The 17,246-nt window shown below is 52.6% G+C and overlaps 1 protein-coding gene across 1 annotated transcript; it reads right to left on the reverse strand.

Annotated features, from left to right (window-relative positions):
* Positions 1-258: 258 nt before the first annotated feature.
* Positions 259-5,901, reverse strand: LOC119102278 (calcium-activated chloride channel regulator family member 3). The gene is made up of 3 exons (XM_037225646.1): positions 5,410-5,901; positions 1,038-1,338; positions 259-422 (listed from the first exon to the last, which is right to left on the reverse strand). The coding sequence occupies exons 1-3, from the start codon at positions 5,563-5,565 to the stop codon at positions 259-261; spliced, it is 621 nt and encodes a 206-aa protein (XP_037081541.1). The 5' UTR covers positions 5,566-5,901.
* Positions 5,902-17,246: the final 11,345 nt, after the last annotated feature.

The raw sequence follows: 17,246 nt of genomic DNA on the forward strand, positions 1-17,246 counted from the left end.
GAGAGAGAGAGGAGAGAGAGAGAGAGCTCAGCCATCTGGGATAGATGAACAGTCTGGCCACTGTTGGCCGGACAATGCGGTGTTCTATTTCGCTTTGATCTGGCACGCTGGCGGCGGCGGCGGCGGCGGCGGTGGTCCGTGTGCGTGGAATGCGTGACGGGGCCATTTACTCGGCGTCCGCCAGGCATTCGCGGCCCGAGCGCACGCGGCAGATTCTGTAAATGCCCGCGCTCGAGGGCACAGTGACGTGCCGGTCACTCACGGCGCTGTGACGCCGGCCACCGGGGCGTTCGAGCAGCCGGAGGGCCGCCACCGGCCGACCGACTCCTGGTAGAACGACGGGTACAGCCGGTCGCCGGGGTAGCCCGTCTCCTCGAACACGCCCCAGCGGTACCGCGCCCACTCGTGCACCAGCACGCGCGCTGGGGAGGGTGCGGAGGCGCGTCAGAGCACGTGCAGGCACCAGCGCGCACGCTGGGGAGAAGGTGTAGAGGCGAATTGAGACAAACACAAACACGCGCACAAACACGTCGCCTCATTTTTGCCCCGGAGTATCAGCACGTGCGCTGGGCCAGTGGGGAGTGACACAGATACCGTCCAGTGGGTCAACAGCCGTCCCGGGGCGGCCGTGTCGAGCGCTGCTGAGCCCCATCATCCGCCGGCTCCGGTGAACGGCACACACCGGCCGGACCGTGCACCGGGCGTTTGCGGCACCCCGCCGGATCTCTCGCAAACACGGCGCGATTTGTAAAGAGCCGTTCCGCTCCAAACCGCTCGTCAACTCGCCGTCAAAGGCGAACTGTCAGGCGCGTTTGGACGCGTGTCCGCGGGCCGGCGGGTGAGGTGGAAGCGGGGGAAGGGGGGGAGGGGGGGGGGGGGGTCAGGCGGACAGTGACGGCCACTGAAAGCCAACCCTGCACGTGCCAGAGGAGCAAGGTCGAACGGCGGGCGAAACGGAACGAATCGATACGCACAGGTGGCGGCTGCCGCGGCAAACAAGGCCAGCGGAAAATGAGCCGCTCAGGTGCCCGGCTTACCTTGGTCCCCGTGGGTGCTGGTTTGCCCCGTGGAGACGTAGTCGGCGGCGAGCTGTATGAACGCGCCTGGCTGGCCGCACAGGCCGGTCTGGTGGGTCCAGGGGGCCGAGCCGTACACGGGGTGGGTGCTGCTGACCCGCAGGTCAGAGGTCAGGTAGCTCTCGGTGGTGGCCTGACCCGGCGAGTCAGCACCCGTGCAGCTGCGGGGCCACGAACTGGGCACCACCACCGTGACGTCACCGAAGAACGCCCGCTGATTGGTCGCCGCGTACAGGTACTCGGAGGCCGCAGATACCAGCCGCTGCAAAAATGAAAGGTTACTGTCTAGAAGCGATTACTCGCTCGCGTTACTCCGGTTATTATGAGAACGATCAAAGCTAACGCTTTTTTGTGTGTGTGAAGTGGCCCCGCGCAGCTTCAGCCTGCACCTGCAACCCCGCGGGAATGTTCCCAGGCCAGGAACCTCATCGTGTCGCTTTGTGGCCAGGCCCATAACATAGAGATACCACTGCGGCATTCCAGAGGTAACCAGGATGTAGCCCAGCCTTGTACAAGCGATGCTGACGCCGACCGGCCCGGTAACGCACATCGGTATATTCCCCTGCGGTTGGCATATGAATCGCGTAAAAGTTTCGGTAGCTAAGTTCCAGCCCGCGGCGGTCGCCTAATTGGGCAGTGACGTGAGTGGCCTCGGTGGTCACAGGCGTCTTGAATTGACCGCAGAGTGCCGCGGCTCAGCGTGGCGGCCTGGCTGCGCTGCTCGGACGGCGCGCGCTGGTCACGGTGCAGGCGCCAGCCCGGCGGCTCCGTCGGCCCCCACACGGCGCCATCGGCAAGGCCAGCATTGAAAGGACACATCAGAAAGCCGATCATATCGCTCCCTGACGCACGATTGCCATCAAAGCGATGCAATTAGCATCGGACATTCCGCTGAAACAAAGGAGGTTGGGCGCCTACCACCCGTTGGCCTTCTGGTGCGGGCTGAGTCGGCCGGCGGTTTGATTCGGTGCGCGGGTCAGCCCTGCGGCTGCTGGCGGGGGTCGGCCCCCCGCCGCCAGCCCATCGGCAGCTGGCGGCCGCGCCGGGTTTTAATCAGCACCTCCTGACAAGGGGCCGACACAGCGGGGCGCAGAGCGGCCGGCCCCGGGCCCGATTATGGCCAGCGGTGCGAGGCGTCGCCCTGCGCCGAGGCTGCTGCAAGCGCCCTGGACTGAGCCGTCCGCCCCGACCCCCGCTGTGCCGAGCAGGGCAGCACTCCGTCATTGCTGGCACCACACACCTGTCACGTGTCCGGCCCCGCTCTGGGCTCATTCGACCGTCACACGACCCTCAACGAGTCACCATCCGGTGACGCCACCCACCCGTCACATGTCGGTCATCTGTGTGGTGTGACCCGCCCGTCACATGTCGGTCATCTCTGTGGTGTAACCCGCCCGACATATGTCGGTCATCTCGGTGGTGTAACCCGCCCGACATATGTCGGTCATCTCTGTGGTGTAACCCGCCCGACATATGTCGGTCATCTCTGCGGTGTACCCCGCCCGTCACATGTCAGTCATCTCTGTGATGTAACTTGCCCGTCATATGTCGGTCAGGTGTAGTTCTACCCGCTCGTAGCATGTTGGCCACCTCAGCAGTAATACCCTTTTCGTCACTTGTTGGTTACCTCTGTTATGTCACCCGCCTGTCACACTTCGGCCACCTCTGTTGTCACCCGCCCGTCATATGTCGGTGGCAGCATGACTCTTGGCAGCACAAGTCCCTTCTTTATGCAAGGACGTGACGGCTACGCGCAAATCTCAGCTAAATCGTGTGAAACCCCGCTGTTATCAGCTGATCGCCGGGGGCCGCCTACGCTGGCCTACCAGGGGTCGTGATGGGAACGCCCTCGCGTTTCAATTCTCATTCTCGATAAAAATTAACATTTTACGATGAATACAATAGCGGCAGATCATACGCAGCACGACTGGAAAAAGCAAGTCTAGGAATTTACGGTCAGCATTTGGCGACTGGAGTTGATGCTGTAGATTTGGGCTGCCGGTTTGAAGCCGGCGTACGGTTTGCTAGTCTCCGCACACAGACGTACTACCTTCAGGTGCAGATTTGTAAAATTACACATAATGGTAAGTCTGAGACGTCTCCACTATCATTAGCGGCCGTTAAGAAGCATGAGTTAACGAGTTTCCATTGTAACAGTGCACTGATGTAACGAGCGTAAAACTCGTAAGACCGAGTGAATATGGGCACACTGTTTACCAATGTCTGCTCACGCGCTTCATTCAACAAGCCATGAAATAAAGCAAACCATTGAGGCACAAACCCATGTAGTAATGCCATCGCAAGAATCTGTGTACTTTTGCATTCTAACGGTTTTGCGGACATGCCTTTATTATGCTTTTTGAACCTCCATGCATATCCTTTGGCAAGAAGATATCTACGCACCACAATGTCATAACCTTCATTAGCCTATCCATTACTGGCCATTGCCACCCATGACGCATCTACACTCAATGACGGTTATCCACCCAAAAGTGGGCTAACACCGGCCTAGATGTTGAATGTTAGGTAGGGTGCCGTAGGAACTAAAAGTTACCAAGTTGTTGAAAATGCCACATGTCTAAGCTTGAAGGAGAGAGAGAGAGTAAAGAATATTCGATGTTTTAGACATTTTCCCGTTTTCCGGTCGCTGCGCAACGAATCTTGATTATGTTTTGAGCCCAAAGCAAGAGCATTGAGCTCATGGTTTTCGGCATTATGAGGATGGAGAAGGGGGATCTTACGGTGACAATAATCTCCCTTGAGAACACCAGGGGCCACTGGTTTAACATTATAAACTAAAAATTAGTTACACGGAGAAACGTCGACGCCTTAAAGCTGTGCTCACGGCTAGATCTCGTCGCAAAATTAACTACCATCGCCCCAGCAGTTCACTTTGGACTCACCGCACGAACTGCGCTCATTCCATGCGTTGACACTCATCCTGCAGTGAAACAGAGTGAAAGGCATATCACTACAATGTCCTTTTAATTCATGGCCGCCTCCACCATCACACTGCGTTACAAATCGGCACGCTGCATGGCTACTGAGATAGCAGTCGTTGTTGACAAAAGCGGGAGTGGTGCGAGTACCGCCCGAGCCTCCGTCGCGCGAGCGGAGTCGTGTTGAAGTATTTCTTCTTTTCCGCGAAAACGCATGCCGGAACATCGAGTGAGTGCTGCCACTTATGCTGCACGCTCTCGGTTTAGTGTTATATCGGGCTTGCGAAGGAATCGAAGCAAGGTAAAACAATATATATATATATATATATATATATATATATATATATAACGAGCTACACAAACAGGTGAATGTCGGAAGTGAATGCCGCCATATCACGCCACTACTAAAATCTCCATCGGGGAAGAAGGAGGGCTCAAGCACTCCAGAATCATGTAAAGTGACGCCTCTGGTACATATTAAAGTTTCACGTAAGTGACGGGACTATGGCCCGCTACCCCACCCAGCTGCCAGTTTATACGCCTGTGGATTGAGTAGTTTGTGGCAGGTGATGAAAACTGCTGTTTCCACCTGTTTTAATCGTGAACAATCTTTCACTGGCACCGCCTCAATAATCCATTCTAATACTCATTATGACGCCTGGTGCGCCGCTCCCCGGAGGATATCTTTGCTTTGCACGTGGGGTGCAAGCAAAGTCAACCTCCCGTGCAGTGTCGTCGTTCGCGCATTTCTTACAATAATGACTACAATCTATTATTGTCGGCCATTGTCTATCATGAGGGCTGAAATAAGCGAAATGAAAGAATGTCCGAGTGCGGCAAGACGGGATAGTTGTGGTTCGGTGGCTTAGTGGGTGGAGTGTTCGCATACCAATCAAACGATAGGGTTCAAAGGACGAGGCTACCAAAATATTTCGAAGCTGAGATACACGCATGGGTGTACGCCAAACATCTTCAGGTCCTTCAGGCTTCACGACGGCCGGAGCTGTAGAAGACCAAAATTTGGTGCGAGCAATAGCACCATTGACTGGGAATGATGAGCTGGCTATGACAGTATCTACACATTCAAGACTCAAATTCTAAGTTCGTTTAAATTTTGCAGTTCAACTGTGCCAATCAAAACAGCAAAAGGCGCATTTCTGCTGCTAGGTTCATTCCGAATGGCAACTAATAACTTGCCCTGACCCTTGATTAGCACAGCGTGTGATCAGAGCAGCTCGTCACTCGCGCGTTCTAGTCTTCCCGGTGTACACACCATAGCCCGCCCGCTGAGACGTATGACCGCTCTGTGGCATTCAATCGAAACGCGGACATCGATGACAGGACAACAGGACAGCCTGTCTTGATGCCATGTACCGCCCATCGCTCGAACAAACCTGAATATTGCGCAGAATGGGCTTGCACTGGAGAACGTCCACTCTGTCGTCGATGCCGGCCACTAGGCCAGTGTAGCCGTTGTTTTCCAGCGTGACCCGGGAGGCTGTCACGCCCCAGGCCGCGCTGACCAGGAGCAGCGCCGCTGCGAGCCTCATGACCCGCGTTACGGACACGCGGGTCCTCCTCCGAACGACGTCAGTCCGGCGGCCTTCACACGGCGTCAGAACGCCCGCCTCCGCGCGGCGACGGCTCGCTCGCCTTCACACGGCCGCAGTCCGACGGCGCATGCACGACGTCAGTCTGCTGCCTCCGCACGGTGTCCTCACAGCTCCACTCAAGGCGCTCTGTTGGCCTCCGGTCGGCGCAGTCTGCCCGATTCCGCTCGGCGTCAGTCCGCCGACCTCCGCACGACGTCGGTCTGCGCAGCTCAGAACACCGTCAGTCAGCTGACCTCATCCCAGCGTCAGTCCGCCGACCTCATCCCAGCGTCAGTCCGCCGACCTCCGCACGGCGTCAGTCTGCACAGCTCAGAACACCGTCAGTCCGCCGACCTCCGCACGGCGTCAGTCTGCACAGCTCAGAACACCGTCAGTCCGCCGACCTCCGCACGGCGTCAGTCTGCACAGCTCAGAACACCGTCAGTCCGCCGACCCCCGCACGGCGTCAGTCCGCCCCCTCCGCACGGCGACGGCCCGAGTGTCGCCGAACGCTGCACGCCACCGGACGTCTCGGGCGACACAGGTGCTCGCCTCGACCGCACGCTCGATCGATGCAGGCACGGCTGCCGCGCGGGCCCGGCACGGTCGCACGTGCTCCGCCCGCCGAGGTCGGGCCGACTCTGTCCGTCTGGAGCTCCTGCGGAGGTCGACTCGGCCGCCGCCCGACAGGTGGCAGCACGGTTCCGGCCGGGGACCGGACCTCAGGCGCTGAGACGGTGGTCGCGCCGGAGGCTGGTTACACCTGAGTGAGTCGTCATGGTGTTGTGGGGGGGGGGGGGGGTACGAAAGCTTAGGTGCACGTGTCATTCGTCTTTGAACCCCCGCTTCACAGGGTTGCTTTTAAAACCGCTAGCATTTTACGACTCTCTGGTTCAAAGATACCGCCCCCCCCCCAAATATTTTTGCGTCAGTTGCCTGGATATTTGGATTTCTCGGTCGAGTTGATGCTGACTTCAGCAAAAACTACCGACACATCCAAACTGCTTGTTCGCAATTAGGTCGAGTTTCTGTTCCACCCACATATGACGCTATTTCAAAACCATAACATCGCACTGACAACACACCCATTACCCCCCCCCCCCCCCCGGACACTCCTTGGCATACAAATTACGCAGATCATCAACAAATTCCGACGGATTCCCAGCCCATCACGCCCGCGCGGATCGATCGATGCCTGGTGGGAAGTGCTTCCACCAGCGCGGGCTTGTCCAAATGCCGTCCGTTTGTATCCCATCTAAATGCCCTCCCTGCACATCACAAAGCACGATCCCTTTCACGGCACTTTGGTCAAATACTGTGCAGACTGGCCGATAGGACATAACTGTAAAAGTGCATGGACAGGATCCAACAATCAACAACTAATGCATTGTTCACATGGAATAAAGAAGCCCTTATCCCACTACCGATGTTTTAAGGTGCAGTTCATGCAGCCAAGTCGTAATGAGACGTTTTCCAGCAGCTCATAGGCCGCCTTGGCTTTGGTGATAATCCTCGTGTGTGTGTTATTGGGGCTTGACGACGCACTCAGCTGCTGAGGCTAGATGGCGTCGCCTGCCTCTCACCCTGGTAGGAAAGGCGGGCACCGCGGGGAATCGAACCCCGTACCTCTGATTCCCCAGACACGAAGTGGTTAACGCAGACGCGTTTACCACTACGCTACCGGTATCCCTGGTGACAGTTCTCTGAACTACACTACATTCAACACGAACGAGCCAAGTTTATTGTCCATAATGCACACCTGTGCAGGACACCCAGAACACACACTTGCAAATTTGCGCGCGAACGCAATGAGCAGCTCGTTCAAACATTGTCACACCTGCAACCACGCGGCCATTCAAGCGCGCACGCCATAGGAGCATGCTTACGTGAACCCACACACCCGGACGCAGATGATCGGCCATGTGTGTGCGCATTCTACGGCCGGCCGCGGGGCCGGGCGAGTGAGTGACCCTGGTTCGGCCACTTAGCAGCCCATTGGCGCGCGCGGCCGCCGGCGCATCATACCATCTCGCGGCGGATTCTTCCCGGCTCGTAAACGGCGCGTCAGGCCGGGCGGCGCGGCTTGCACGGCCGAGAGCGGCCGCGGGCGCCGCCAGGGGGCAGGCGCGCCGCTCGGCCGAGAGCGGCCGCGGGCGCCGCCAGGGGGCAGGCGCGCCGCTCGGCCCGGCCGCCGCCGCCGCCAGGGGCCGCGACGGCCGGCGCCGGCGGTGCGGCCGGACCGTCAGCGCGATGACGCCGCCGCCGCACTGCCGGACCGGCCCGAGGACCTGCGGCGGCCCGGTCGGCGGCGCCTCTGATCATCGGCCGATGACGGGCGGCCGGCGCCGGTCGGGTCTCCCGCCGGGGCGCCGGCTGCACACACGGCACGGCGCGCGGGTGCCGGTCAGGACGGGGCCGGGCCTGTAGACCGCAGGTCCGTTTCTTGGCCTTAACGACGTGAGCCATGATTGCTGCTGGTCAGCGGAAGTACGGTGTTCTGCAGTTCACGCATCAACGGAGCTTGCTAGACCCGCTGGACTACTCCGCAGAGGTCGGGCGGGTCAGTGGGTTCGCGCTAAACCTAGAATACAGGCCGTTGTTGTTTGCCATTGAAAACAGTTAAGTCGTGCTACGGTACAGAAGTCGCACTGGGAGTACATACTAACATTTTAGTCACAGAAACAACAGGGGCCTTAATGCTGTGGCCCAAATGACCTAGTACTACAGTCAAACCATCCTTCTCGCCGAAACAATTCTGTCCATAATGGACTCTAACATCATATCCACCTTCAACCTACAGGATCATCCGTCCCTGTTTTAAATTGCCCTTTGAATGCTACTTCGAACGCATGTCCAACACGAACGCGCCGTGTATTAACAATGCCGCCGCCGTTTATCTTAAGCCTGCGTTCAGGACGAGGAAAATTCTTTCAGGATCTGCGAATACCGCCTGGGACGTTCAGTGTCGGCATAGACGCATGTACGAGCACACCACCAACAGACTGCTGGTGAGATTTCCTGACCATTTATTTATTGTTCACGCCGTCTTATGCGATGCACTTCAGTGGGTTCACTAGCAAACCCACACAGAGACGTACGCCTCCTGCAAATGCGATCCATTTTTGTTGGATTCGAATGCTATTTCCAGCTTTACCACCGATGCTTTGAACGACTTTTAGCGTCTCAACAAGCTTAGCTGGCTGGAAAGGAAAAGGAGATACGGAGGTGGGACAAAAAGGTATAACCACATTATACTGTATTGCATTACATTGCATGCATACGTGACAAGTTTGACATTCCAAGCATCTTCCTCATGTAGACATCAACTCTTTACTGCTACTCGTTGGCATTAGCCATGTTTTCAACGACAAATTTTGCGGTTTTAGAATAAGAAAAAATGGGTGTAACTCGGAATTCCTTTCTTTGCAAAGGCTGCATGGCGCCTGTTAGCTTCGGATATATCAAAGAAACGACTTCCAAACACGACGAACAGGTCATATGATGACGTGTGAAAAAGTATGCAACATATTGGCCTCTGAGACTTATTTGCCTCAATTGTGAGAACTCACTTCTGTGACAGAATATCCGTTAGTGCCAGAGGTGCTATAATCGGTTTGTAAAAAATGATTCTTAGCGGCAATACCGTACAGTGAAAACAGGAAACCACCGAAAATGTTGGCTTAAAAATGTTACTGATATCGTGTGTGCTGAAGGGCAGCATTGATAGCAAGCGATTCAGCAGAAACAGGCGGCATGGAAATGGGAAAGACGAAGCGAGAACGAAACCAAATAGCAGAAGTATTAAGAGCAGCTCCCATGCATCCGCTCCGCCCACAGTCATCAGTGTAGTCACCGTTCGTCTGTAGTCATCAGTGTAGTCACCGTTCATCTGTAGTCGTCAGTGTAGTCACCGTTCATCTGTAGTCATCAGTGTAGTCACCGTTCGTCTGCAGTCATCAGTGTAGTCACCGTTCGCCTGCAGTCATCAGTGTAGTCACCGTTCGTCTGTAGTCATCAGTATAGTCACCGTTCGTCTGTAGTCATCAGTGTAGTCACCGTTCGTCTGTAGTCATCAGTGTAGTCACCGTTCGTCTGTAGTCATCAGTGTAGTCACCGTTCGTCCGTAGTCATCAGTGTAGTCACCGTTCGTCTGTAGTCATCAGTGTAGTCACCGTTCGTATGTAGTCATCAGTGTAGCCACCGTTCGTCTGCAGTCATCAGTGTAGTCACCGTTCGTCTGCAGTCATCAGTGTAATCACCGCTCGTCTGTAGTCATCAGTATAGTCACCGTTCGTATGCAGTCATCAGTGTGGTCAAACATGTCACCCAGGTTTTCAATGTAAAGCTGATTGAAGTGTGAGCCACTTCTTTTATATGTTGTTTAGTGTGGGGGGAGGGGGGGGGGGTCTTATTGAAATGTTTGGCCGTTCCAAGAGAGGTAAGGCTGTGGCGTGGGGAAACTAATGGTGGGGTGGGTGTGGAGGAGGTCTTCTGCACTCTGAATGCCTACACTTGTGATGGGCCCTTGCTTGCTGCATGTGGAAGATTTCTGTTAGTCGCAGGTTGCATAGTATGGAACGGAAAACGTGGTTGGGAAACAATAAGACGCGGGTGTAGTAAAGAAGGAACTGTGGTTTGCGCTTACGGGGCAGCCGTTGCACAGCTCGTGTCAACCGACAGGCATCCATTCGTGATGTCTGAACAGCACCTGTGACGAACCGAAAGGAAATGAGGTTTCGGACAGCCTCAAAGGGACAACTTTGAGAGGGAGATGTATCAACAAATAGGAACGCACATTAATCCGAGGTCGGTCGAATCGGCGCAGTCTAAATGGATGGAGACGTACTCCAATCAAAAGGTCTTGTCAAGGTTGAAGCCTTTTCGAATGTCGAAGGTCTGTGATATTCACGCGAAACATGAGACGACGGTCTAGAATGACTCCGATGCATTTAAAATAAGGGACAAGGAGAATGCTCTGGCCGCTGCCTTTCAAGAGGGCACAGGGACAATGCGACAACGTGATTGCAGAATACTACCTTAGCTGATTTTGCTGGGAAAATATATGAGCCTCTCTGGCGGCACCAAGTTGAATGCGATCTGGAGCACGATGGACAACGTGGAGGGAGCATAAGCCACACCGCCAGCTTGTCAGCGTGCATGAAATAGTCAAACTGTAGAGAAATGTCATGGGGAATAACGATCAAAAATAAATGCCCGCCACCACTGGAATATCGTCCGGTTGCCATAACATTTTGGACACCTTAACACCTAAAAACTACCTGTGAAAAGGAAAGCGCCGCCAGCACAAGAACTTAGGTAATCTCAAAACGCAACTACGACAAATGACACAGGCTTTGAGACTAGGAACAAACATACCTGGAATGAGCCATGTGCTGACTACAGCTCTTTACGTTACGGTCGTAACAAATCTCAACACGAGAAAGAGTTTCATGCAATCTTCGTGAAACCCCTTTATATACCTTTAAGTATATGGCTGCACGGAACGAGATTGGGGTGTGTATCGCAGATCCCAGGGGATGCACGGGCACCCAGTGCATCCGCTTGGATACGGAATGGGTGGCTGCCAACTTTCAACATTTCTCAAAAGAACCCTGTATCGCATTAGTTTCCGCTTGAACGTATCAACTCATTATAACTGATGTTGCTGCAGTCAGTGACATTCCAGGATTATGAAATTCATTTCGTGAGCGGATAAAGCAATACAAAAAATGAATGTTAAGTTTACAATCGAATTTTTTTCTCAAAGCAATTTAGTGCTAGCACTGTGCCTATCACGGCCTGCATGGCCTCACAAGCCCCGGTTTGATTACACCACTGATTCTGGGAGCAAATCCATCACCATACGTTGCGCCACATTATGCGTGTAGCCAGCATAACCTCAGCGCTCCCCCGAACGTTGGGCCATGACAACAACGATAAATGTGCCTGCGGAACACACACATACACACACACACACACACACACACACACACACACACACACACACAACACACACACACACACACACAAACACACACACACACACACACACACACACACACACACACACACACAACACACACACACACATATATATATATATATATATATATATATATATATATATATATATATATATATATATATATATATAGAAACCATCCTCGTCAGAGAACCAATGCCTGGCTTAAACAAACACCTTCAACTTTCCGTAGTGCAGACTGAAGTGATGTTGTGTGTGTGTGTGTGTGTGTGTGTGTGTGTGTGTGTGTGTGTGTGTGTGTGTGTGTGTGTGTGTGTGTGTGTGTGTGTGTGTGTGTGTGTGTGTGTGTGTGTGTGTGTGTGTGTGTGTGTGTGTGTGTGTGTGTGTGTGTGTGTGTGTGTGTGTGTGTGTGTGTGTGTGTGTGTGTGTGTGTGTGTGTGTGTGTGTGTGTGTGTGTGTGTGTGTGTGTGTGTGTGTGTGTGTGTGTGTGTGTGTGTGTGTGTGTTTACATTTGTTTTGTAATTTGAATAGATGTTCGGAAGCATAATCTGTTAAGTGATGGCTCGCCGATGACTGTCTTTCGTAGAGCATGTCGCGTATTTTACCCTTTTCCAATGTTTTCCGTCCGACCGTCTCACACCACTTTGAGAATGGGGAACGAACGCTCTTGAAGCGTTTGCTAGCTTAAACTGATAGAAATGACTATAAACGAACCAACTTATGACTTAACCGAAAACGATGGACTTAATTCGAGCCATCAAGGAAACACGCAAAGAAACTGATTAAATGCACATTTATACTTGCATGTAACAAAACTCTCATTGATGAAGGCATACTGCCCATGCACATGACTATATATATATATATATATATATATATATATATATATATATATATATATATATATATATATATGTTCTTTTTGCGGAGATTCTGCGTATTATGGCCGACGCATGCGTACTAAGAACATGTCTGTAAGCCGTTATTTCAATATCTCTTTCTGTAAAATCATTTAACTGTTTTCTGGGACCCAAAAGGCAATCATGCAGAGTTGCCCTGGGATAAATGCACGACACCAATATGCAAAACAGCAGCAACGTTTCCCGACGGCTTCGCACTTTGCGAGGCAATGCCGTGGTTAAGTCTGAGCTGAAACTAAGTCGGGTGGCTAAAATGTCTTAAGAATTTAGCTACGCTCTTTTAACATATAACGTATTGAACCGAATCGAGTTTAATTAAGATATTTCTGGTTTTAAAGGATAGGTACATATTCGTACGCATCAGAAAACGATATCATTCATTAATTCGTGACGTGATGCGGGAAGGGCAAACTTGTTTTGTTAGCTGGTTTACTATAAGATTGTACTGTCCATTACGTTTCTATGAAAATGATGTAATGACAATGGCTCACATAATGTGGCAAACACCTGTTCAACGCATATCCCCGCACGCCTCTGGAATACTGCACCAACGCAGCAAGCGTGCAAGCGCACATGAAGGTCCTATCGCGAGCTCACGCACTTTCCACGCCCATGATCAAAGCAAAGTCATTCCCACCCCTGTCATTGTGTACCGCGCATTTTTCACAACTGGAACAGTTTGCTTTTAATTTGAATCCCACACAAATAACAGTCACTATTAATTCTCGATGCAATGGCATTTAACGGTGTTACAAAATTAAGTACGTCGTAAGTCGGGCCAAAATATTCGCACGCCTGCAGTGTATCGCACCCAAGAAGTGTCTTTAATACGGCAGCACTGTTTCACTTACGCCCATTTTAACATTCAAATGGACGTGGCAACTCCGGAACAAGCCAGGTCCATGGCCACAGCTTAGCGCCACCACCGTTTCTTATGTCTATGTGCGTGCATATCAATCGTTCCTGTTTTCTATGACCTCAAAATTAAGAGGTCTAAACGGAGTAAAAATAGCAAATTGGCAAGTAGGTTGTTTCTCCGCGGAATGACTTGGCTCCCTGCATACCCGAAGGCTGGATCCCTCAGTGCCTGAATCAGCATTCAGCGCAAATCTCACGTGGTGCCACCTCAGTGGTTTGAAGACAAATTGACCCGTTGCTCCCAAGTGGCGACAGACGGGTGTTCTACCCCTCGAGAGCAGCCCTCACCACCTTTCACTTATATGCACATTTCGACCAATCGCAGGACCGAGCGATGGTAAACAATCCGCCTGGGAGCAGCCGCCTCGAATACCTCTAAATCAAGCCGCTCCCTAGCGCTGCCAAATCTAGATGTTTTGCGTCCGGCTGGGGAAATCTGACAGCTAGCGGCAGGGAATCACGTGCTCTCATTTATGGCTATGAGCGATTCGCACTAAGGAACTTTGGACGAGGCTATCATTTCGTCTCTAAATATATAACTACAGTCTTATGTGTAATGTGCTACAGCCGTGGGACGGTTCGCAACGAAGCGTCGCTTTTGCTGTCGCGCATCAAGAGTACAGGCACATAAAAACATACGTGCTAGCACAACATATTCGGCTTCACACCAGTGGCGCGGGCAGGAGGGCACGTTCACACCAGTGACGCGGGCAGGAGGGCACAGGGGGCACGCCCCCCTTACGTTTAGCGATTACATTGCTCGGGGTCCCGCAGCACCTAACAGGGGCCCTGTATTGTCAAAGGGGCCCCGAGTCGACTAGAGACGGTATTCGAGGAAGCCCGAAGAACCTAAGGGGCCCACGGGTCCGACAAACAACGGTCCGATTGCAGGGTCTGAGGGTATAAAGGGCTGGTCGGGGTCTTATTCAGGGTCTCCGACCTGCGAAGACGGGCCCTACAGTTAAAGGACCCTTTGCGCTTATCGGGGACCCCCTGAGTCGATATGGGCCTATACGTCGGTCAGGTACCACCGTACTATACAGCCGGCTCCGTATCGGTGTGGGCCTGAGGACCCACTTCCCAATCTGCTATAAAGCTTTTGCCAGTGTTTTACACTGGTCGGCAGCCTTGCATCTGTCATGGGCCCACAGCGCCTAACAGAGAGCCCTGTGCTCTAAAGGAGACCCGAGCCGACCAAGGGAACTGTTCAATGAGGCGCGAAGAGTGGCCCAGGCGGCCCACCGGAACCAAAGATCAAAAGCACTGTTGGAGGGCATAAGGGCCCGAAACACTGGCTGTAGATCATAAAAAGAATCGCGGCCCGCAAGGTCGTGACCCAAAATACCAGTCAGAGATCCTTTTGCACTTTTTGAGGAACCTCTGAGACGATGCGGGTGTCTAAGCTGGTCAGAGACCACGAACACCGAACAGTCGGCTTCATGCCCGTCTGAGCCCTGAAGATCCATTACCCAAGCAGAAGTGAGGCTGGTGTCCGCCATTTGTAATGTTTGGGGCCGCTGACACAAGGAGGGGATCCTGTGTCAGTTAGGAGCCAGTGCCGAACAGGGATCCTGTAGCGGCAGGTGGTCCGAGTCGGAACGGTGTTGGGGGGGGGGGGGGGGGGGGCGAAGAGGGGCCAAAGGTTCTCTCGAGACCAAAGATCAAGGGCCTGATGGGATGGCTGAAGTGTCCGAAGGGCTGGTTGTAGGTCAAATTAAGGACACCCGGCCATAGAGCCATGATCCCAAATGTCGGTAAGATAATTTCTTACACTGATAGGGACCGCCTGAGACAGAGTGTTTCTCTATTTCAACCAGAGGTCAACCAGAGATCAGAGATCAGAGAACAATGAACGGTCGCTCCGTGTTGGTCTGAGCTCCGGGGGCCCATTGCTCAAGCAGGGACAAGGCGAGACCCGCGATTGATGTTGGTCGGTCTCCTGCATCGTTTAGGGGCCCATAGTGCCTAACAGAGCATTCTATACCAAACAAGATCCTGAGTTCTGTGCCAATATGACATTGTACCGAACAATGGGTCACCTAACCCTATTCCAGCACTGGCCCGTTAGGCCAAACTGGAGTCTACGTGCGTGCTGGAGTCTATTTGGCCGCCTGCGGCGAGCAGGAATGTTGTTGCGTTAACGACGGTTCATGCGTCGATCCAGGGTCAACTGTGTGGGTCAGAAGGCTTCCCTCATCAGGAAGCGGACCAATAGGTTATGATGCATCCCGCTAAGGGCCTCCGGATCGGCCAGGAGATGCCAGAATGACGGCCGGAAAACACGCCGCGGTAGGACAGCATGGCTCTTCAGCCCTTGGCCGGGAACAACGATGTGCCCGTAGTGTTGTACTCGGGGGGGGGGGGGGGGGGGTTCACCGAAAAGAAGTAAGGGGTCCCATTAGTGTTGAATGTAGTGGGTCGAAATGGGTCCAAAACGCTTAAGGCCATCCCATGTTTCCCTGAGAAATTAAACATTTTGCAAAACCGACTAGTGAATGATAATATATCAAAAGGTTTGAACACACACGCCGGGTGCCGATAGTGCAGAGGTTAACGCGCCTGCGTTAACCTCTGCACGTCTGGGAAACTACAGATACAGGGTTCGATTCCTCACGGCGCCCGCCCTTCCCGCCAGGGTGAGAGGCTGGCGGCGCCATGTAGCCCCAGCAGCTGAGTGCGTCATAAGGCCCCATTGTCACGTTCTTAACCTCGGGGAGAAAAACAAGTTTGGTCGCAGTTTTCGCAAAACCGAACGGCGCTGGCCATTGCAAGTAATGCTACGGGGCGGGCGCCAAATGCGCTACAATGACCATCGTGGACTAATGTTTGTAAATGTCTTTCAAAGTTGGTTCGTGCAGTTCAAGGACTACACGCGGCGAATGTTTTTTTTTTACAACTTTGAGGTTGTCCTGTTGACAGATTAACAGTTACAGCAACACGGAAAATGTAGATTTACCTTACTCTTCCAGTTCCACCATCAGATTCCAGCGCCGCGAGGTGGTGCTGTACAGACCAACACGTTATTGTCATCAATCCAAGAACCGCACAGGTGAAATATACGACCGGAATATCTCGTAGTGTGCGATTTGGTGTCCAAAAGCGTTCAAAAGTACTCCTTTCAGATGCATCACCATTTTCGTCCACCTCCTGGCAACTGCCTAGTGTTAGCCGCGCGACAGACGCTGCGGCCCTAGGAGAATACAACGGTTGACATCAAGTTTTTTGTTGCTAAGATATGCTAACGTGCATGCTCAAAACTACGTTACATGATTTGTGCCTCTTATCAATTCTGACTGACTGTTGAACACATCCAGACAAAAATAACTTGGCCATGCTAAAGCAGATTGTCGACCCATTTTGATTTTCGATCTACGCGGAATTCTTGATGTCTCTGCACAACTCAGATATAAATTCTGACAACATTTCGGAGTTCTGCCGGTTGAAAAGAGTCCACTGGACCATTGTAAAATGAAAAGCGCCCGTTATTTACTTCATGCAGTCATTTAACGCATGATATATTTACCATAAACTTAAGGCAAAATTGATCTCGCGGTAACGTCTGGTCTATATTCCAATTACAGAAGGTAAAAACGTGGAATATATATATATATATATATATATATATATATATATATATATATATATATATATATATATATATATATATACGCATAAATATATTTATACATAATATCTAGAAAACATGTCCAAAGTAACGAATGGGGCATATCCGGATATTTTTTAGGCGGCCCTTTTACTGTCGGAGGGCGTTTGCCAACCCCGTGCCCCCCGTTGCCAAGGCTCTGGTGCGCAATTCT

The sequence above is a fragment of the Pollicipes pollicipes genome, unplaced genomic scaffold (assembly GCF_011947565.3).
Source record: "Pollicipes pollicipes isolate AB1234 unplaced genomic scaffold, Ppol_2.1 Scaffold_5724;HRSCAF=6776_pilon_pilon_pilon, whole genome shotgun sequence".
Taxonomy (NCBI): Eukaryota; Metazoa; Arthropoda; class Thecostraca; order Pollicipedomorpha; family Pollicipedidae; genus Pollicipes; species Pollicipes pollicipes.